The 22,693-nt window shown below is 30.4% G+C and overlaps 1 protein-coding gene across 2 annotated transcripts in view; it reads left to right on the top strand.

The window, feature by feature from the left end:
• LOC107454396 (bone morphogenetic protein receptor type-2) overlaps positions 1-3,338 on the top strand; it is a 114,106-nt gene extending 110,768 nt beyond the window's left edge. For both annotated transcript variants that reach the window (XM_016071589.4, XM_043046526.3), the window contains exon 10: positions 301-3,338. In XM_016071589.4, the coding sequence (XP_015927075.1) occupies positions 301-1,808 (1,508 nt within the window). In that variant the 3' untranslated portion in view covers positions 1,809-3,338. The remainder of the gene's footprint in view (positions 1-300) is intronic.
• Positions 3,339-22,693: the final 19,355 nt, after the last annotated feature.

Here is a 22,693-nt window from a genome sequence, read left to right as displayed (position 1 = left end):
TTGCTAACTGTCCTTATAAGTATGCAACTACTATTTTGGGTTTTCCCTTTTTTTATGCGTGAAAAATGCATTTCATTTACCCTTCTATAAATCACAGTGATTATTTATAAACTATTTTTTGTGTTTCATCACCTCTTTAAGAAGATAGCAGTAGATAAAGTCTTAAAGATAGCCATTAACGTTGTAGTAATGTTTTACCAATTTTTTTTATTTTATTTATTTGCAGTATTTGTGTTTTTCTCTCTTTCTAATGTAGATTTTTTTATAGACTAAAGTATTGTTTATATTTTTGCTTTTCAGCTGGATTAAGTGGGTCAGGTATCAGTCCTTCTCTGAATAATGTTTCCAATTTGGAAAAATCGAATAATAACAAATCAGGAAACGACAGTGTTTTCGGCTCTGGCAGTTTAGATGATCAGTTCATCATACCACGTGAAAGATCAAATAGTATTTCTGAATGCACTACCGAAACACTTCTGTCTCCGTCAGATGCGCAAAACAATGATAAAAACATAATAGCCAACAACTCATCTCCCGGTCAAAAAGTATCTTACCCTCTGCAGCCTCATCAGGGACGAAATCCGTGTTTGGAGCGCAATCTCAATCAAGAAGCTCCGGATGTCATCGGAAACCGCTTGCTCGATTGTACACTTAAATACCCTGGCAATAACAAAATTTTCTCTTTCTCTGATGGTGATGCAAACATTTTCAGTTTACCTCCTGGCATGACGAGTACTCTAATGCCTAACGGTCTCACCAATCATTCCACTAGAATTCCTATACCTTATGTGCAAAATCCAGTCAATTCTTCAGCCACCATTCCTAAAGTAACCAACTTAACGAGTAGTAATTATGGGCATAATTCTAGATCTAGAGAAGAGAGGAGATGGAGCCCTTTGAATATATTTGATAACAAGAAAGGTTTTAAAACTGGTTGGAAAAATCTGTTAGATCGTAAAACTTCTTGTAGCAATGGCTATATTCCTGAGGAGCAGCAACCTCTGCAGAGTTCTGCGATTTCTTCTCCGATATCACCGAGTGATTACGAGGAGAAACAGGGTCAAATTAATCCTCAGTGCGAAGAAAAGCAGGGCCCTCTAGAGCCATTCTGGCCTGTAGAACCAAAAAATGATCATTCCAATTTCAATGTAAATTGTACCAATGTCCATTCGCATTCGTTAGGCATTGCAAGTGAAGAATGCGCCGAATCTCCGAATTGTCGTTCGTTAGAGGAACTCAAAATTCCCACTAAAAGTGACTGCCCTACACTAATCAATATACTTCCCGATCAAATTGTTTCCGTTGAGGATAAGTCGAAACGTCCCACTACATTACCTGTTCATTGCTTGAGCAATGAGTTTGATGAAGACTTTTTTGATTTGTCTGACTCTGAGACTACAAAAGAACTGGTAAATATTTCGGAGAGTTCTGCACTACCGAATGAAAATCAAACTGTGCAAATTAGACGCAAGGGTAGTGGTGGTAAGCGTAATGGGATCAAACGAGTAAAAACTCCCTTTGAAATTAAAGGACGATTCTCACTTTACGATGACAGAATAATGTCTTCTGTTGAACTTCCTGGTGAATCCTCCAAACCTAACCATTCCCAATTGGATAGTAATAAGTTTTCTGTATCTGTTCCTTTAAACATGAATGTTCTGTGTTCTCCACCTGGTACAGATCAGGAACAAGCAAGCCCGAAACAGATAAAGTTTCAGGAAAATGTGCAAGTGAAACCTCGTAACGGTTTTACATTACCAGTTAGCTCTAATGTTCCACAAAATGTTTTTTCATTTAATGATATTTGAGTAAAAGTTATGTTTTCATGAGTAGTTCATATAGCTGCTATATGCTTCTTTTGTTACTGAAATTATTACTGTTTTTTACTACTTTTAATTCACTTTTGGTGCATTCATTGTTATTTTGTATCTGTTTTGGTTATCTCCGTATGCCGAGTTCTGGTAATCTGACTCTAACTTGGATTATTGAAAGCTTGGGTTAAGCTAATTTTCTTCTAGCTACGTAAAAATTACGTAATTATGAATCTGGATTTTTTTAGGGAAAAAATTTTGTTTTTAGTTTGGCATTCTTTTTCAAGAAGTGTTTTATTGCAGTTTTTCGAAAAGCTGCGGCTGTTGTTCCACATAACAAAATGCATTGAGCTGTTGAAAGATAAATTTGCTTTTTTGTGTAAAAGATAATTTCTCTGTTGTAATTTTCAAATGATTCTATCATTGATCCATATGAAATCATTCTTTAATACAAAATACTATGTAAATAAATCTGTTACATCTTCATGTTCAGGTATATGTCTGTATATTGAAACTGAAATTTTTTCTTATATTGTGTTACCTTTTCTGAAAACTACAATAGGCAAAATTTAAAATATATATATATATTTTTAAGCACCTCAGATTCATGAGAACTCCAATTATCAAAATAATCCTTTTTATGTATATTTCTGTTTTAAATATAAATTATTTAAAACCAAATTATGTTTCCTGAGCATTTTATGTACAATTCTTACTGTACAAATATTTTTTTGTGAATAAATGAGTTCTTCATTTTATATGTTAATTCAACTTAAACTTTGTGTAAAAAATGTTGTGCATAGTTGTGTAAAAGAGAACATTCCTTTAGCATTTTTGAATATTTTGTCCTCAATTAGCTATTTTTTTTTTCTCAGATAACAAAGAGCATTTTTCTTCCTCTAAAAAAAGATAATTTAGTTTAAAATTTGTGATTAATAAAACTATTAACAGTTTGAAAAATCTTCTAAGAATTCATTTACTGTAAATTCATTATCTAAAAATTCGTCATCTGTGTGTAACATTCAGAAAAATTGATACCTAATTACTATTTGAATATTTAATTAAACAAGTGTTTCAAATTATCTATTGCAGCATTTCTCTATCCGATCTATTTTTATGATGGTGTATAAACTTTTCATAATAACTTGAGGAAAGTGAAAACAAAATAAATATTTTTTACTTGTTTTCCTCACTGTTTAATGATCCCGGTGAAGAGCTCAACGAATGATACTTAAGTGAGAGTTTTTATCTTTGAATAATAAGAAAAACGATCTAAACATGGATGTTTTTTTAATTTTTTACTCTAATCACATTTCAGTTGGTAGTTCAGTTCCCCATATTTTACCTAAATACATGCATAAATACATAGGTTACTTAAAAAGTGTTTTAATAATAAAACTGTAGGAATATAGACATCGTTAGCAGTGATGATTCAAAACTCAGATATTTTAATAATCAATGATATTTAAATTTAACGAATGTTTAAATTTTCTATCATCTGAAAATAAAGCACTTACAAAAAGAAAACTCTTTAAAAAGTTATTAAAATTCTATAAAGAGAAAAAAAAAAGCATTTTCTAAATATATGAAATGTATAACACAATTTATTTATTTATTTTGCCATGAACTACATGTTTTTATTAGCTAAATTCTTTTTAAGTATTCTGTATGCATGTAAATAAGCTACTGATTGATAAAATTTATGAATTCATTTTACAATTGAAATACACATGTTTAAATTTTAGTTTAATTATAGACGGACTATATGTTAAATGTATCAAGTTGTAAAAACTTTATGGTGCTATGCTTTGAACTTAATGAATTTTGTACTGTAAACTCTCCATGTGGAATTTTAGAAAGATCAGTGCACTTGCTAATGTGCAATATTAGTTATAATCTCTTGAACTAAAGATATTAATACAGTGCTAAAATTTAGTATTTGATAGCGGAAGAGTTTATTAGGAATTAAATATTTAGTCTTGTATTCAGATGTTAGTATTTCTCTATCTTAATATCAAAAGAGTTTGTATCTTAACCAAAACTAAATGTTGAAAAATTATTATTGAGAATGAAATCATAACTTTACTGGAAGAAGAAAAAAAATTAGCATATATCAAAATTGTGTAATGCAATGATTTGTTAAATTTGTCTAAATTTGTCTGTCTATACTAAAAGGGTTTTAAAAATGTGACACTTAATATTTTTAACATTATGTTTTTCCTTTTTAAATTCTATTGTGAATAATGAAGTTGTTTTTGTATTTTATTTTTAAATTTCTTAGAAATCCCTGTTTATATATTGTGATAATAAAGCAGAGCATTTGATCATCTAATTCTGCTTTGAACTGTAACTTTCAATTCTTGTTTTAAAAGCAGGGATGCTTATTTTATACAGATTCCCATCCTCAATTAAAGGCACGTTAAAAACTAGAACTTTCATTGGGTTCTGTAATCACAGTCTTAAAATTCCTTACTAGAAATTAAAAGAAGTCTTACCTATTTTAAGCAGTTTAAATATGTTATTTGCTATGAAAAAAAAATTTTTTTTTCCTTCACAAAATATGAGTTATTCTGAAGGTCTATCAACAAAAATTCCTCAAAATTTAATATCCTTATTTCCTCATTTAACTAAATTTGCAGCCTTTAATGAGTAGGATTTTTATTTTATTTTTTACAAGGTTTCTAAAAATATGTATTAAGAGTAGTGATTATGGACCACCCTTTGTTAAGTTTAAAAGTGTGATACAAAAATAAAAAATTTATTTATTATATCAGTATTTAACATTTTGTAAGTCTGGCTTAATAAATTGCCATACTTTGACTTTTTAACAAAAATGCAATAAAAGTACAGTGTAATGAGGTCAAGTATCGGGTTATTATTCTTCAGTAAATTAACCAGATAAACATTTAGTTTAATATTTTGATAATTATAGATTAAGGATCAGTATTGTTTAAAGTAAAGCATCCCTGTGCAATATAATACTTAATATTTTCCTGAAATATCTTAAATGTAGTAATTTTGAAAGTCTTCTACATGTTTTTGTATAGTGTATAAAATGCTTGGCTAATATTAACTCACTGATAGTGAGAAATTTATTTTTGTTAGTTTTGATATTGTACTCTAGTTGTATGCTTTTAGCTAACTATTTATAATACAACTCTCCGTGTATAAATTTAAAGATATATCCAGTTGTAGTAGTCATTTGCACATTCATTCTTATTAATAATGTAGATTTGTAGTGATGTCATTATGAAAAAAAAATATTTCTTTGAAAATTTAGTGATTCAAAAATGCTAATATCATCATTGCTTAGCAAAAGTAATGTTTGGCGCAAATGAATTCATTATTATAAGTAGTATTAGAATGAAAATTTTTATTTTAATATTATATTCCAGTTATGATCATGAATTTAATCATAACTAAAAGCAAAAACATTCATTTTAATTTGAGGATTAAACTGTTATCAAGTATTTTTTATTAATAAAAATTCTGTTTGGTTCTTAACTTGTCGATGAAATATTTTAATAATTTGCTTCGGAATTCTTAAATAAATATAAAATCATGCTCATGAATGAAACATATATGTGTTTTAAATATGAATTTCTATTTTCATAATCTAATGATTACATTGGTATCTTGCTTCGGTGTTAGAAAATATGCATAATGCATTTGTTTTAATTGTTTATGGGAAACCAGAAAAAATACAACTTATCAATGAAGCAATAGAAATATTTTTTCAAAATAACCGATTACAACAAAACTTTTCAGTTACGGATGGTATTTATGTATTCTAAATATGGCTTGCTATTTCTGCTAACAATGTATGTTTCTTCGTTAAAAATTTTTGCTGCATTACAATCAACTATTTATTTAGAATCCTGATATTTAGTGACATATCATTGAAATTCATTGTTTTCTTGTTAAATTGTACCTATTCGGTTATATATACAGTACAGAACCCGTTATCCGGAAATCAGAAAACCGAAACGAAATTTGATAAATTTTCCCGCCATTTTTTTAAAAAAAAATTTTTTTTTCCTCATAAGATTTTAGGATTTTTCTTTCTTTTTTGAAAGATGTTTACCTTACCATCATTTTGGAAATAATCATTAGTGTATTACTTCATCGCTTTTTGTTCTTTTTAAGATTATTTCCAAATATTTTTTTTTTTTAAGTTGGGTTTAACAATAAAAAAAACAGCTTTTTGTAACGATTCAGAAAACTGGAAAAATCAGTTATCCGGAATAGCGATCGTTCCGGATAATCGGTTCCCTACTGTATATAAAAAAAAAGCCTGCTACATTTCAATGCATGACATTCTTATAATGAAGGTTAATCTAAAGTGGCAAAAATTGAAATGTATAAATTAATTTAAACAATTTAGAAGATAAAAATAATGTTAAACAGTTTTACATTTTTGTTAATTTTTTCATAGGCTACTTTAAAAGAAAAATTATTTACTCTTTCGAAGAAAAAATTAACATAAGTTTTTTGCTGATTGTCAAAACTTACTGTCCTTTTAAAAATTAAAGAACAAAAATGCATTATTTACACAGATGATTTCAATCTTTGATGTACTGTTATCCCTTTAGTCTCAACAGTTTGTTCTCTTGAACTAGTTGCAGATTCTTATTAATTATTTAAGAATCAATTTCAGATTCTCCCTTCCCCAATGAAAAAGAATAGACAGTGGTTTTCAATGTTAATTGCTACCCTTAAAAACGTCTGTTATGATTGTTTTGATGCCATGGTATGAGGACAATTCTTACAACGTAATTTGTAATAAATCATATAAAATGCTAATCGTCATTTGTTTCTATGAAAAAGTTGTTTTTTTTCTAAAATTCTGAAAAAATTACGAAGTCTTAGTCATGAGTGTCATAAAATGGGGAAGAATGTAAAGTTACAATAATTCTTCTTTCTTAAAATTTCTGAACTAGTTGCTCGAAAATTAAAATTTTACTAATTAACTCGCAAATATTTCATAATTATTTAAATATTTCTTTATTTGTCTGAAATATTGGAAAGGCGCACAGATATTTCAACTTATTAGGGGGATAGTCGCCAAAAACATGCATGGTGTAAATATTTGAGTTTTTCAAAAAAAGTGAAAAAGTATGATAATCCGAGAGGGTGATATTAATAAAAGTTTTTACAACATATTTTGCAAAGTGCAAACATTTATTCTTTTGTAATTATATAACATGCTATGGGCTGTTCAATGCGTTTGATCTACTTATCAGAATTCTGATGACTTACGATTGAATATTACTTTGTATTTTTTAAAAAAAGTTTATAGAGATGTTTAATGTTAATAGTTGGCTCGTCAAATTATCATATCTGCTGTCTCCATTTATCATCATTTTAATCATTCCTAAAACACCCTTAAATAACAATTCTCTAAGAAAGAACACAAATCTTCTCTTGGATTTTAAATGATAAAGTTCCTAAACGAAATTAATAATGAAATATTTTATGTTTAAATCAAACAAATATTTCTCTTATATGTTCTTCACAAATGTATCATTTCATCATAAACTAGCATATTTATGGTTTGATTTTATTTTACTTCAGGGGCTTGCAGGTATGATAGATATTCCTTTGTGTATTGTAACTGTTCTGAGAATCACAATTATTGTGGAGGTTTTAAACATGTATTAAAATAAATGATTAATATGTTCTAAAAACATGCATTGTTGTTAATGAACTCAATTTCCTACTCAATGTTTTGATTTCATTGCTGAGTGGTATATTGTTATATGAACAATATTTTTTCCTTACTTCCTGCATTCAATCTGTAATAAACGCACAAGACGAAGCCATTTCATATTCTTTGTGTTAGGTTTGGCAGGTATCATCAATTTGATATTTATAGTAGTACAAAATGTTGCTCATCTGAATATTTTTCATTTGAATTTGTGTAAAGATGTAGTTTGTTGGTCGTATCTTTTATGCTTTTTTGTTTCATTTTATCATTTTTTTTTTCTATTTTTACTGTGTACAGTCATCAGAACAAAATGTTTTCCATAATAGTTGAATCACATAAAATATACTTAAAAAAATAAACTCACTCAGTTGTTCATTAGTGTCTCTTTCTTCCTCCCCTTTTTATTGCTACATTGTTTACTTATTGAAGGACTTAAGGCAATATAATGATACACTGTTTCTAAAGATGATGTTTTTATTAAATTACAGACTATTCCTTAGCTTTGTTTCCACAGAGGTACTTAACAACTTACTGGAATTTCTAGTTACACAATGCTCAGAAAAAAATCTTAGTATCTGAATAAAAATTTATGTTTGTTTTCTTTTTTTACCAAAAACCTCTTTTTTGAACAATTTAGTTAATGTATTTTATCATTTTATTCCCTTAGCTTCCTCAGTTGGTCAAGATAGCTTAATGCAATGTTAAAGAAACTTTATTTTTTCTTTTATTCTGTAATATTTAGCTATTATTTTAATAACATTCTAGTTTAGAAGCTAAATATTATTTACAGCTTTCAATGATTTCACTTACGCTCTATAAAGCGTGGAGTATGCAAAAAGTCGCAGAATTGACGCATAATTCTCCAGTGCCGATTTATGTAGGTAAAATTAAACTAAACTTAAAATGATTTTATAAAAAAAAAAAATTGCTTTGTTATTAGTAACTGAAGGAGAAAATTCAAACAAATCTGAGTATCAAATTGCATTGTTGCTTTTCCTTAAATGCATGTGTTCAATCAGTCTCAATTGTCCTTGATACTTTTAAGTATTACTCATCTTGATTTGAAGTTCTTTGTTTTGTCTGTCAATAGATAAAATAATATGAATATTAATAGATCAATGACGTAGTAGAAAAATCATATTTTAAACAGGGCCCAGAAATATGGAAGCTCTAAGTCTCCTAAATCCTATAATTTCCTAAGTCTAGCGAAATATTGGGTTGCAATTGTTGCTTAATTTTCAAAAAAAAAGTTTATTTACTACATTTAAAAACAGTTCTGCGGATTTATTTTTTACTAGGAATTTGGAATGAAAATCTTAAAAGCTATTTTCAGTTTTTCATTGAAAATTTAATCTAAAATAAAAGAATATCCAGGGCTCGACTTAGCCAAATAGGGCCCCTCTGCTGCAAAAAAATTGACTAGAACCTAAAATAGCCATAAATATCCCCCTCCCTCCAATGGTCAGACGAAATATCGTTCTGTCCATTCTATTGATTTTCTGACAGTTCTGTGTCCGTCATGCCGAATGCAGTTTTCTGATTATTAATTTGGTCATATAGCTGCGAAAAATTCATTCATTCCTTGCTGACAAAAAGGTGGAATTCAGCTAAATTTTCAGGAGGCCCGGCCAACAAACACCTGCTAGAAAAGAGCAGGCATCAGCACGGGTTACCATAAATATCCTTTAGTTGTCCAAACGTAATGACATATTTTGTATTTTCAACCACTGCGCAGCTTAGTACCCCGAACGTAATGACATCTTTCTTATTTTTCATCTACTGCGCAGTTAACTTCGTCACATCGGACTACTAAATTGATCCGTGCTGAGGCCTTCCTTCTTCTAGGAGGTATTGGCCCGCCGCCCCCAAGTAGCACTCAATATCGATCGATCGATCTGGAAAAAACTTCGCTTACGACGTTGATCAATGTTGTTACGAAATATCGATCTATGTAAAAACGTCAGATTTTTTCTATATTGTACGACATTGTAAAATTGATATAGATCGATATCTCAATAACGCCGTAGTATTAACTAACCAATTCAAGTATTAACTAATTGTGACAGAAACATATGCTTTTACAATTCAAATTAATACAAAAGGCTTACTTTTAAAAGTTGGAACCTACATTAAACAAATCTGCAAGCTTTATGAATTTAAATTTATTTGCCTAGTGATCAAGCATAAAATGGGTATAGCAGATGGTCATACCTGCCCTTTTTGAAAATCATAGATGGAAAGTAAGAAGTGAATATTAATGAAGGGCATGAAAATTTTTTTCAGCTCAACTGATTTATAAATCGGAACCAAAGACTTAATTGCTTTGCACATTTTACACGTATGTAAATTAGTTTTCTTACTTTTTTGCATTTGCAATACATATTTGATCTTTAGACAGGATGCAGTCACTGAAAATTGAATTAATTTAAAATATTGCACAACAGCACTAAAAACTTAAAAAATAATAAAATATTATGGGTTTTAATAAAATTTGCCCTTCTCATATGTACTTGCTTTATAATAAAGAAGGTGTGAATGCAGAGGAATAAAACAAAAAGTAGCTATGAATATTTTATTAGAATTTTTAAAACATCGACACATTCTTGTGTCCTCAAGTTCAAAGAATTGGTGATGTCGTTTATATTTGGTTTTCGTCTCTCCCAATCAGTGGCTGTAACCAGGACCTTTCCAAATTTTTCGGCAAGCTCTTGCCTCTTACCCTCAAAACTGTAGCTGGACGCAAAACATTGAGTAATATTAATAACATTTAAAAATAAAAACTGAAAGGCAATTTAACAAGACACAAGTTATTAATGAGTGTATAGTGAAACTTTGAGAACAGAACTGAATGAAGGGCTTATAGAATCAGCACAAGATTCAAAAAATGCTGCATTAGACATCGCAGAACGTTACAGAGTTCTTGCAGAAAATTTTTTATTTTGAGGAAGAAAAAAAATTTAGTTTTAATTTCTTCAGAAATTTACGCGTAAAATTTGAATTGGGCATTTAAATAATCACAGTCAATTTACGCCTATAGTATCATAAATCCATAGATGGTTCGATTATATTTTCGGCAGTTATTAATTTTTACGTGGTTTTTAATCAGACGATATGGGAAATTCGAATCATGCATTCGAGTACTTACTTTTTAAGGCAACGCTTCTATCATTTTTTCGGCAATTATTGCTTTTGACTTCCATATAGTTTTTAAAATCCGATTTTATTTATTTCAACAATCAAATCTTGAAAAGAAACACGAACTTGAGTAATCCCTTTTGAAGAGTCCAATTCGAGGGACTTCGTCGTCAAGTTGTTTTTCGGTAATTACAGCTAGGGTTTCATGATTCATAATTATTTTTTTTTTAATGTGATGAGTTTCAAAATGCGATATCGGAAAGAATTAGTGCGGTTTTCTCCAACAAAATGCGATAGTATCCCCCGTAATATTATAATAAAAATAATTACATATTTTTTTTTTTTTTTTTTTTTTTTTTTTTGTTAATTTAAATCGACAACGTACATCTTTGTTATTATTGAAACTATTTTGCAGAAGGATATGAGTGCTAGAGAGTTTTGTCGCAGAAAGCCTGAAAAAAATTCTGCCAAAGGGTTAGACGCACTGTTTTGTAATGAATATTTAAGCTGTAATGCTGTATCTTTGATTGAATAATGAATTCTTTAGAAACAAAAGTATATACAGGGTTCCCACTCTTCTAACGAAGCAAAAATTAAGGACTTTAAAAAGGGTATGATTGTTTGTCATCGAATATACATATACCACCAGTGACAGTGCCAATTATTTTCATTTCTTAAAAAAGAAAATAAACAAATAAAAAAAATAGTGCGTGGAGTCCCTCCGCGCGGAAGAAGTTAGAAGGTTCCTTGGGGTATTAATCCACTTTTCCTTCGAGGAGAATTTCATACCCGTCGAATATCGAAGGCGTGTGTACTATGCATGATTCTTTATCGCCTTACGAGATCATCACCAACAAAACCAATTATTTTTATTTTTTTGAATCCGGATTGAAAAATGCAGCAGAAGAGTTCCGATTTCTGTGTGGATGCTAGTTTCTGTTGGTGATTCTTCGCTTACCTGGCGTAGTACCAATCTTCATTTCTATAGTTCTTTCTTTTTCCCTTATTTCAATCGCTTTATTTTGTTATTCACAAATATATTTTAAAACAAAAGGATTCACTAAAATAAAAAGTTTGTTTTTCATTAATGCATTATACGTAATTAAAATTGAATAAATTTGTGTCTTAGATTTAATTTGTTATAAAATGTTTAGTATAATAAATTCACCACATGTTTTAAAATGCTTTAAGACAGGGAAAAAGTTATATATCACATTTACCCATTATAGCTTCCTGATTATGTCATTTAATTATAAATATTTCCCAAGTATTTTATTTCCTCAAATCTAGCTACATACTTCGCAAGAAGGCAATTAAAAAATTTCGTAAGAATTATGTAAAAATTATTCGTTTAGGTGTAAACAAATTAGTTAAGTAGTTTGTTTGTAATGACGTACAGGGGTGTGTTGTCGGAGCAAACTCCTAGATAAGAAAGATGTGAAAAGAATAGTGTAATAACGTAATCTCTAGAAGAGGAGATTTTATTAAATAAAAATGAAAAAAAAATTGGAATAACATACATTAATAAAATTTTTTTTTTTAAATTTATATATATGTATGTGTCTAATCATATATACAGGAGTTTGACAAAATAATTGAGACACTTCGATACTAACACATTTTTTAATATTTAAAAAATAAATACTTAGAGAATCAGTTCATAAATTTAAAAGTTATTAGATGGTTCGATTTCTCCTACATATCTATAAAGTTTAACGTTTTTAGAAATTTGAGGTACCGACAATGAACTACAAACGGAAAAAAATATTTTTCAACAACTGTAACAAAAAATGGGGCAATAAATTTGTAACTCATAAATATTATTTTGGATATTATATGCAATAATTGCGCTAAACATCGTACACCTTGGTTAAATATTTATAGAGAGGTATGAACATTTTTATAAAAAAAGAATTTTTTATCTTTTTTGCTATATCTTAAATATTTAAAAAAATTAAACAAAGCGTTTTGAATCAATTTTAAACTGATAGCGAAATTATTGCTTTAAAATTAAAAAAATAATAATAAAAACTGCGCCAGATAAGAGTAATTGAAGTAGTTGCTTTATACAGCGCATGTGGGTAAAAAAATTTTAAAAAAATTACCTTAATTTTACAGTGAATCGCATTTGACAACTAATAAGTTAACTCAGATTTGAATATCTTAAAAATGAAAAAAGTTTCAAGCAATTTTCTAAATAGTTTTCTTACTCTTTTAATAGAAACCTCAAAATTATGAGGGATTTTCCACAAATTTCATTTTGTAGGGGAGAGTGGGGTCAATTGTAACAGGGTACGATTGTAACAGAGCAAAAATTTCGAGTGTCGGGTTCTAGATTTGGTTCCTAGGTGGTGCACAAGGTGTATTTAACAAATCTACATGTACACCCCTGATGGCAACCATTTTTATGTACTTTTGAAAGAGTTACATCACAAAAGATATTTTCACGTCACGCAAGTACTTTTTTTGGTATTAGAGTATTTTATTGTAACAAAGTAATTTTGTTTAAACAAATAAAAATTAGTAACCGAATATGCAAGTGGACACCTTAATTAACATTTTAATAAAAAAAAAGATTAGTTTTGCTAATTAACTAGCATTGTTTTTAACAAATGAAGCTGAAATGGCGTCTTGGGGACAATTGTAACAATAAGTAAAGGGACGATTGTAACAGCTGAAAATAAATAATCATATGTTTACAAACCATTACTTAACTCTTTAAGAACCACCAATAGTTTCCTATAGCATTTATATTATATTGCATGTGCATTATTTTATTTGTCACCTTTCACAGCATAAATTAAAATTTTTAACCCCTTAAAGTTAAAAGTTTAACCCTTTAGGTCAATGCTCATTATTATTTTTACTCCTAAAATATCACTACTATTTTGATCAATAAAAAAATATATCACAACTATGATAATATGTATAATTAACTATGTTTTAGTTGAATTTATGAGCTGTTACAATTGACCCCGTAAGTGGGGACAATTGTAACAAGTGCACGACTATCAAAAATTGTTAATAACTAATATAATAATATTTAAAATCAGGTATTTAATTTTTTTTCTAGTAGAGGATAGTCTACTTTACTCGTCTGTCAATTAATACTAATAATATACTGGATTTTTTGTTAGTTAAAAATAGTTAAGTAAAAAATGTTACAATTGACACCACTCTCCCCTACTATTGAACAAGATTTATTAACAAATGATAATACCCTGCTAATGATGGTCTGGACAACAAAGTGTGATGGAATTAGGAAATAAAACATGCGAAAGAAAAGATACTTTAATCGGCATTATCTCCAACAGGTGTCATTTATAAATCTTGTTTAATTGTACAAAATGAAATTTGTGGAAAATCCTTTATTATTTTGATGTTTCTTATAAAAAGAAAAAAAAAAACTCCGTAGAAAATTGCTTAAAATATTCTAATCGGACTTAAGTAGTTGTCAAATAAGATTCACAACAAAATTAAGAAAATATTTAAAATTATTTATTTATTTTATTTAGTTATTTTTTTTTTTTGCGTATATGCGCAGTATTAAAAAAAAAACATTAATTACACGTATTTGGAGCAGTTTTTAACAATTTTTTTAAAAATTTTATGTCAATAATTTTTTAATCAATTTAAAATGTATTCAAACGTTTTTTTTTATTTTATTGAATTTTTTTAAAGTTACTAAAAAAAAAACGCAAGACAAAAAAATTCCTTTTTTTTCTTATTTTTTATAAAAATGTTCATATTTTCAAAAATATTTAAGCTACGTTTACGAAGTTTAGTTCAATTATTGTATATAGTAGCCAAAATAATAAATTACAAATTTATTACTACATTTTTTTGTAGTAATAGGGTGTACAGAAACATTTTTTCCGTTTGTTATTCATTCTCGGCTTTAAATTTCATTGATATGTACAAGAAATCGCAGGATCTAAATTTATTATTTGATTCTCTAAGTATTTTCTGAGAAATATCAAAAAATGTGTTAGTATCGAAGTCTTTCGATTATTTTGTGCATCTCCTGTAGTATTCTTTTAATCAAAATTCGAACATTTATCTTCATTTTGAATGAAAAAATCGAACATTATGATTTTAATAATTTGGAAGTATACTTTTTTAATAATCGTTTCGTTTAAAAAAAATTAATCACTACTGCAGACACGTGAGGGGGCTATTGTGGATAAGTTATAAAAAATAATTATTTAATCTATTGTTAATTATAAAAAATAAAAATACCATTCAATTTTCAACTTGGTTATTCGATTTGTTAATATTCTGTACCACCGCTATATTTTTAATAAGATACAGCGGCCGCTGTGTCTATAAATGATAAATTATAGCCTTTTTTCACTTAATTTGAAAGTAAACAAAAGAACTAATAATAATTTAGCAAGTTTTTTGTGTTTAAAATAGTAGTTTGAAGCAGCGCAGGTGTGGAAATCAAAAATTTTTCTCTACAAATTCTGTAAAAGCTCTATTTAAATGGGGAAAGAAATTAAACATTATTGGCAAAATTAAACATTTCTGGAATTAATATTAAAAAAAAAAAAAAAGCATTTGGATAAGGAAGGATTTTAAATAATTTAGATAAATACATAAAATGTGGTCATCATGCTCTGAAGTTTATATATGATAAAACTATCGCGCAATCATACCTTATCTTTATTGTTAAACTTTAATATATCAATTTGAATATCTCTTAACTAAAAATATAATGAAAAATAGTTAATAGGGCTTCGTAATTGAATTTTTGATTATGTTACGGTTGTGGGATTATTTATTGGTAGAAGTCCATAAAGTAAGTCAATCTTTTCAAGATCCAAAAATTACTTTAGATAACAGCAGTAATTTGTATGACTCACTGTCAAACTTCGTGAATGATTGTCGAAAACGTTTTGATGACTTTGAAGAGTTAGCAAAAATTAAATTGCCCGATATTGACAACAAGAAAGGAAGGTCTATCAGAAAGAGAAGAAACTGAAAATAATGAAAGCGAGAATCTTGGACTTAAAGAGGATCAAGGCCGGTGATTGATGCATTTTGTTCGAATCTTTCACGAAGAGCGGCTGTATATATCGATGTTGCAAAATCCTTTTCTTTCCTAAGAAACTTAGATGTTTCTGAAGAACAAATTCGCAAAGGAGTTTCGTATTTAAGTGAACTCTATCCTGAATATGTGAACAGTAATTTAACTTCAGAACTGAAACATTTTCATTGTTATGTAAAACAGACTAAGTCAGGAACAGGAAAAAGTCAAGAAGAACAATCTGACACATCAAAAGCTCTATAAAATAATTTTTCAGGATCATATCCGATCTGCCTTCCCTAATGTGGAAGCAATTTTTAGACTGTTCCTTTGCATGACGATTACAAATTGTCATGATGAAAGATCATTTTCTCAGCTAAAAAGAATAAAAAACGAATTTGGAGTAACTATGTCCCAAAACAAGTCAGCAAACCTTAGTTTGATGCGCATTGAAACTGATTAACTCGGGCGTTTATCATTTGATGATATCGTTAATGAATTTGCTTTGAAAAAAGTAAGAAGAAAAATATTTTAAACAGAGATGGTGCTTAGAATAATTTTGATTCGAGCGTTACATATATATATGTATTATATGGGATTATTTTGTTTTACTTAAAAGGTAAACTCTTAATAGCTCCTTCAAATTTCTTATTGTTCTATGTTTGTATCCTGCTTATTTTGAGATATTTTTCCAACAGTTACAACATAAGAACTTTATTTTCAGTTTTACTTTATTTAAAATTCTTTTAAATTTTCTTTCAATTACTTCTTTCTGTACTCCTTTTGAATTTTTACATTAAGGCGATATAAATATTTAATTGAAATAATTTTAAATTGTTTTTATGAATGTATGTATTTGTGTGTGTATGAGCGTAAAAGATTATTAAATGTTTTTTATTTCTTAACATAGTATGAAAAAAAAGTTATTCTTTTTACATGCTTATGTATGTGATTATTCAGTGTTCTCACACATGTGAAATAAATGAGCTGAAAATGTATTTCCTCCTACAAAAAATATGTGCAATAAAAGAAAGGTTCTACATTATAGTTTCATCACAATCAATATATTTAATAAATCAAATTTTATTAATTTAATCTTAGTAATAATGCTCAACAATGACAGTTTACTTTAGGTGCATAGAAAATGGAATTTAACCTATAAGCCCCTCATCATTTTCAATAGCTTAGAGCCCTGCCTCATAGCATATTTGTTATTGTCTTCCGAATTCAACTGTTTCGTTTAAAGTAAAATTGAAAGAACGCACTATACGATAAACACTACAAGTACAGAATCAATAGATAGTGCACTTCTTCAAGCTTAGGCGTAAAAATCAATTGTAAGTATTAACCTGTAAATGCGACGAATTTTATCCCCTAGAGCCAACTTTGCTTAGAGACGGTCAACCACCCATAGTGAAAAAACGTCATAACTGGAGATTCCCTTACCCGCAAACTAAACCGAAAGCTTTATGAATGGAATATGTCCAGTCGCAGTCCACGAAGAAGGTAGGTGCTCAAAAGCGTTAGTATCTTCTTTGGAAACATTTTTAGTTTATTTTATACAAAAGGTTACTATGCTAACTCAGTCAACTCATAAGAAACTAGGGTGAAGAATGGATTATACATCTATGAAAGCTCATTCAGAAAGAAAAAAAAAACAAACTATTTTGCTAATGGAAAGAGAGGGTTTATCCACAGTATCTCGCCCATCTTCACTGTGAAATAACTTTCGACGGAAATCACTTTTTAACTCTATTAATTTTTCAAAACTTATTAATCCTCAAAATGCAACAGATGGCAATACAGTTGATCATTTTTGTGGGCATAAACCGTTCTCCCTCCTTGGTTTTCATATGTCAAATTTTGTACCTTAACTAATTATATTTAAATAAACTTTTGGCAGGAGATTTAGAGTTGATATGAAAAATGTTCGCTTTTACTCCCTATCATAAGATCACTTTCGGAGATATTACACGTATCCTGAATCAGAAAAAACACCAATTAAGTTTAACAACTTATGTCTAGGGCCTTATAAATTATGCGAAGATGCGGAAACCCGCATAATTCACAATTATCCGCATAATTTACAATTTTCCGAGTAATCGCAGCATATCTGTAGAATTTTCATTTTTCAGTAAAATGTATTCGTTTACCAGATAAATTTCTCCTTAAGGGTTTTTTTTTCAATTGAAATATATCTTCTTTTTCAATTCCAAGAATCTTTTTAGTCAGGTGGTCAAATCTTTCCAAGAATCTGACAGAGGTGGACAAATTCCTAGGAAACTTTAAGAAATTGTTCAAGCATTGTCCTGCAAGAAAGCGCCGCTATTTAAAGTTTTTAACAGATGACAATAAGAATGCTTAACTTTGTCCAGCACCAATAAAGACACGGTGGAATTCCTGGTTTAAATCAGTGCAATATCATGCTGAATATTGTAATGTTTACATAGAATTTTTTAGCAGTGAAATAAACCTTACTCCTGACACTGCTTGTCTCAATCAGTGCAAAGTTTGCAAGTACGTTTGCAAAGACTTTCAGTTCATTGCAGAATACGCACTGCCGTAGCGAGCTTAACTCGCGCCCGGGGCACAATACCTTTTTAGCGCCCCCCCCTCACTCGAAAACCATCTAATATTAGAAGTAAAATATACTCGCAAAGTAATAAATAAATTAAGTAAAATAAATAAAGTCATAGGCTCAAGCTAGGCATTAAATTTGAGACAAAAAATGTAGTTGAGAAAAGAAGACTAGATTTTGAAATGTATATGATCATCTAGAATTAGTTCAAAAGATACCCATTACTTATTTCACATATTTATAAAGAAATATTTTAAAAACACGCAGTTTTAAAACAATAAAAAGTAAATATTTATTATCTCTAAGGAGATACATATCTATACATAATAATAAAAGCGGCTGTGTGTGTGTGTGTCTGTAATCACAATATATCGCCCCAGAAGCCTCGCCCAGGCACGAAACTCGGCACATAATTGTGTTTTGACATAATGAAGAAGTATTTTTTTTCTTTTTCAAAAATTTGGATTAGTTATTTAGTTATCAGTCATTTTGTAAGTCTATGCTTTTCGTCTGCTTTTTCGTCTTCAAAGAGCCATATTCAAAAAACTATTAAAAAATGCATATACTTTTCCCCACTCTTATAAATGTATGCTAATGCGAACCTTACAATTGAAATATTAATTTTCGACAACTTAAACCAATAATATACGAAGGAATTAATAATTTAATTGTAAAGTTCGCATTAGTTTACATTTATTAAAGTGGAGAAAAGTTTAACTTTTGTATTAAAAATGTGGCAACATATTCGATACGTAAATAGAACGCTTCGCTTTGATATATTTGTCGCTGTTCATAATTGTTATAATAAGTTTTTCTTCTTCTTTCCACGCTCTATTTTTTTTCTTAAGCGAAGACGATAATTTTTGTAGCGATATTGTAGTACTTTGTACAACTAAAAATTCTTTTCACAACACTTTAAAAATATTTACTTTATTTTCTTTATATATACAGAGAACAGTCGGCAAAGAATTCGATTAGGTTGAAAAACATTTCGCTAAAAAGGAACGAATCTAAAAGAAAAAATAAACAACTTAAAGAATAAAAATGCTGATGCCAGCCAATGTTTTGAAAGTTAACTTAGAAATAACAAACCAAACTATGTTAAATAACAAACCAAACGATGTTAACAAAATGACGTAGAAAGCGCAACTAGATCAAAATTATACAAGCACAACTAGATCAAATTATAATACCTGAGTGCTTGACGTAACAGATATAGAAATAGAATTTGATACCATAAAAAATTATATAGAAATAAAAATTGATACCATAAAAAATTTATTCGTTTTCGTGTTCTTTTCATGTATTTGGCATTTTAGTTTTTTTTTTCTTAAGCGTTGTAGCTATATAATTTCAAACATCCTCAAGAGCTATAACACATCTGCAGCAGAACTGGATATGAAGACAAAATTGCAGGACAGGAACACTTTAATTGTCCACTAATCTTCAGATTTCCTGCTATGTTTTAAAAAACTTTATTTGTGAAAACCTTCAGCGTGGCGGACAGCTGGCCGCCTTAGGCGGCTAGTATTTAATAATATGATTATAATACATTAATAAAACTAATTGCTATGTATAAATTTTCCGCTTTTGATGAAGCAAATTTATCAATAATATCATCAAAGTTGATCATTTCAAATTTTTCTCTTTCCACACTTAAAAATGCTAAGTCACTTAGGCGATCTTGTCCCATCGTTGATCGTAGATATGTCAAAATTAATTTTAATTTGCTGAATGGCCATTCGCAGCTAGCAATTGATACTGAGATAGGCAGGAGTATTTGAAGTGCCACTCTCAGGTTTGGAAAAACATCTTCTCCATACGGGATTATAAAAGTAAGAGATTCTAATGGAGTTTTAAGTTCAATTTCTTTTCTACTGCGGAGTAACATTTTGCAGTCACATACTTCGACAAAGAGTTTCTATTCCATTGAAATCTGTATTATAAAATTCACCCAAATTTTTAAAAAAAAATTTCAAGGTCGTTATCAACATTATCCTTGTTTAATAAATTTTCAACGTCTAGTAGAAATCCAAATTTGAAATTAAGGTCACTTAATCGTGTAAATCCTGTATATATTTCTTGTTGGAGATGATCAAGAACGCTTTTCATAACGCGAGAAATTTCACTTTCTCCGGAAAGACTGACATCCCTAGCCAATTCTCCGGGCATTTTGCGGCGTCTTCTTACACGTATTCTCACACTTACATCAATATCCCATTTTTCACAAAGAGACTTCGCTTTTTCTATTGCCTCTTCACAGAGCTTGTCTCGAATTTCGGCTAGTTCAGTCGCTAATGATTCAAGATGATGGAACGCTTCTCCAAAATTCATTCTAGGATCTTGTAATCTGAGCTGCACACGATCATTCCTCCTTAAGATTTCATATCAGAAATGAGCTGAAGTTATGAAACTAAAAGTTAGTATATTTCGCAACAGAATTGGAGCACCCTGCAAATATTTGGAGATAATATATGTAACCACACAGCGTAGATGCCATAAGGAAGTGCTGACAGACACAGGTCGAGTCAGCTCTGCCATTAGAAGAGACGTGTCATTTCTATTATGAATATAAACTGCTGTTTGTAGAAAATGCAACACCATGAAAGAATCATCAGAATCAAATGAAATTTAATGCAGAAACGACTTGTACTGATACAAATAAATGATGAAATTTTCAAAACAAAAGAAACAAATTAAGCGTCCGAAATCAGTATTTGGTGCAGCCACCACGCGCTGCAATAAGTGCTGCTATACGACGTGGCATGGAGTCAAACAGATGTTGAATATCTGCTTGAGGAAGAGAATTCCATATCGCTTGTATGCGCAACCAAAGTTCGTCTTTGGAAACTGCAGGACGCGGATCACGAGTGAGACGCCGACCAACCATATCCCACACGTGCTCAATAGGCGACATATCCGGCGAATAAGCAGGCCAAGGAAGAAGTTGCATGCGTTGTGCTGAACAGAAGTCTCTAACAGTCCGCGCAACATGTGGGCGTGCATTATCCTGCTGAAAGATAGCTCCAGGGATGCCTTGAAGGAAAGGAACGACTTCGGGCTGTAGCACTTCACGGACGTATCTGTTGCTATTGAGATTACCCTCAATTCGTATCAAATTGGATCGTCCATGATACGAAATCGCACCCCAGACCATAACTCCGGGTGTTCGACCACTATGTCGTTCAATAATACACTCAGGAAGGCAGCGTTGACCGGCATAACGTCTAACACGAACACGGCCATCATGGGTCCACAAATTGAAGCGTGATTCATCTGAAAAGACAACTTGGTGCCAATCAGCTCGCCAGTCTCTGTGCTCAAGAGCCCACTGCCGACGCAGCCGTCGATGATCCGCCGTGAGGGGAATCCTGTATAATGGCACCCTTGCACGCAATCCACGGCGCAGCAGACGACGACGAATTGACGAAGCCGACAATTGTACACCTGTAGCAGTAGACCAATGTGCTGCCAGCTGCCTGGAGGAAGCTGTGCGATCATTCACCGCCATGCGGAGCAGGTGTCGATCATCGCGCTCTGACGTCACCTTCTGTCGTCCAGTGCCTGTTTTTCGAGTTGTTCGGTGCTCGTCGGTCCACTGCTTCCAAACTCGCATCACTGTGGAACTGTTCCGCTGCATACGAGCTGCTATTGCGCGATAGGAAAATCCTCCTTCTCGAAGGCCGATTATCCTCCCTCGTTCAAACTCCGTAAGTTGCTTGAATTTCTTATTCTTCCGTCGTGGAGGCATACTCAGGTCTCACTAAACGTTTGCCACTAACAAATAATCATAGACTATTTTCAACGTCCCGCTACAGCACTTTATTTATACGCTTTCAGCATCAATTCAGAGGGCGCTGCGCGCGCCACGCACGCGCGATGGCTCTGAAACTTTATTAATTTGCATAATATCCTATAATTGACATTTGCTGCGAATTTCATTTGATTCTGATGATTCCTTCATGGTGTTGCATTTTCTACAAACAGCAGTTTATTATTACAGATTGATTAGTGTTCCTTTTTATTTACGAATTAACATTTATTATATTTCACCGGCACTAAATTTAAAATATATTTTCCAGAAATAAATTATAATAAAAATTATCCAACAATTTTGTTTTGTTGACCATTTGGCGCCCCTTTGTGAGTAGCGCCCGGGGCATTATGCCCCCCCCCTTGCTACGCCACTGAGAACACGCTCAGATATTAATGGATACTCTTCTCTTTTCGAAACTTGTGGTGTATCTATTCACAAAGCTTACAATAAGATTTTTGATCTGCGGTCTGAACTTCGATGTAATTCTCAGGCATCATACTCACGAAAAGATTCACGCAACGAATTTCTTCAAGAAGTGTTTCACAAAACAATTGCAAAGTTGAATACTTACTACTCTCCCAGAACTAGACGTATTCAAAAAACGAGGGCCCAAGTT

The sequence above is a fragment of the Parasteatoda tepidariorum genome, chromosome 6, assembly GCF_982258835.1.
Source record: "Parasteatoda tepidariorum strain Cologne lab strain chromosome 6, Ptep-v5.0, whole genome shotgun sequence".
In the NCBI taxonomy this organism is placed as follows: Eukaryota; Metazoa; Arthropoda; class Arachnida; order Araneae; family Theridiidae; genus Parasteatoda; species Parasteatoda tepidariorum.
Note: the sequence above shows the minus strand (reverse complement) of the source record. Positions and strands in the feature narration are given on the sequence as shown.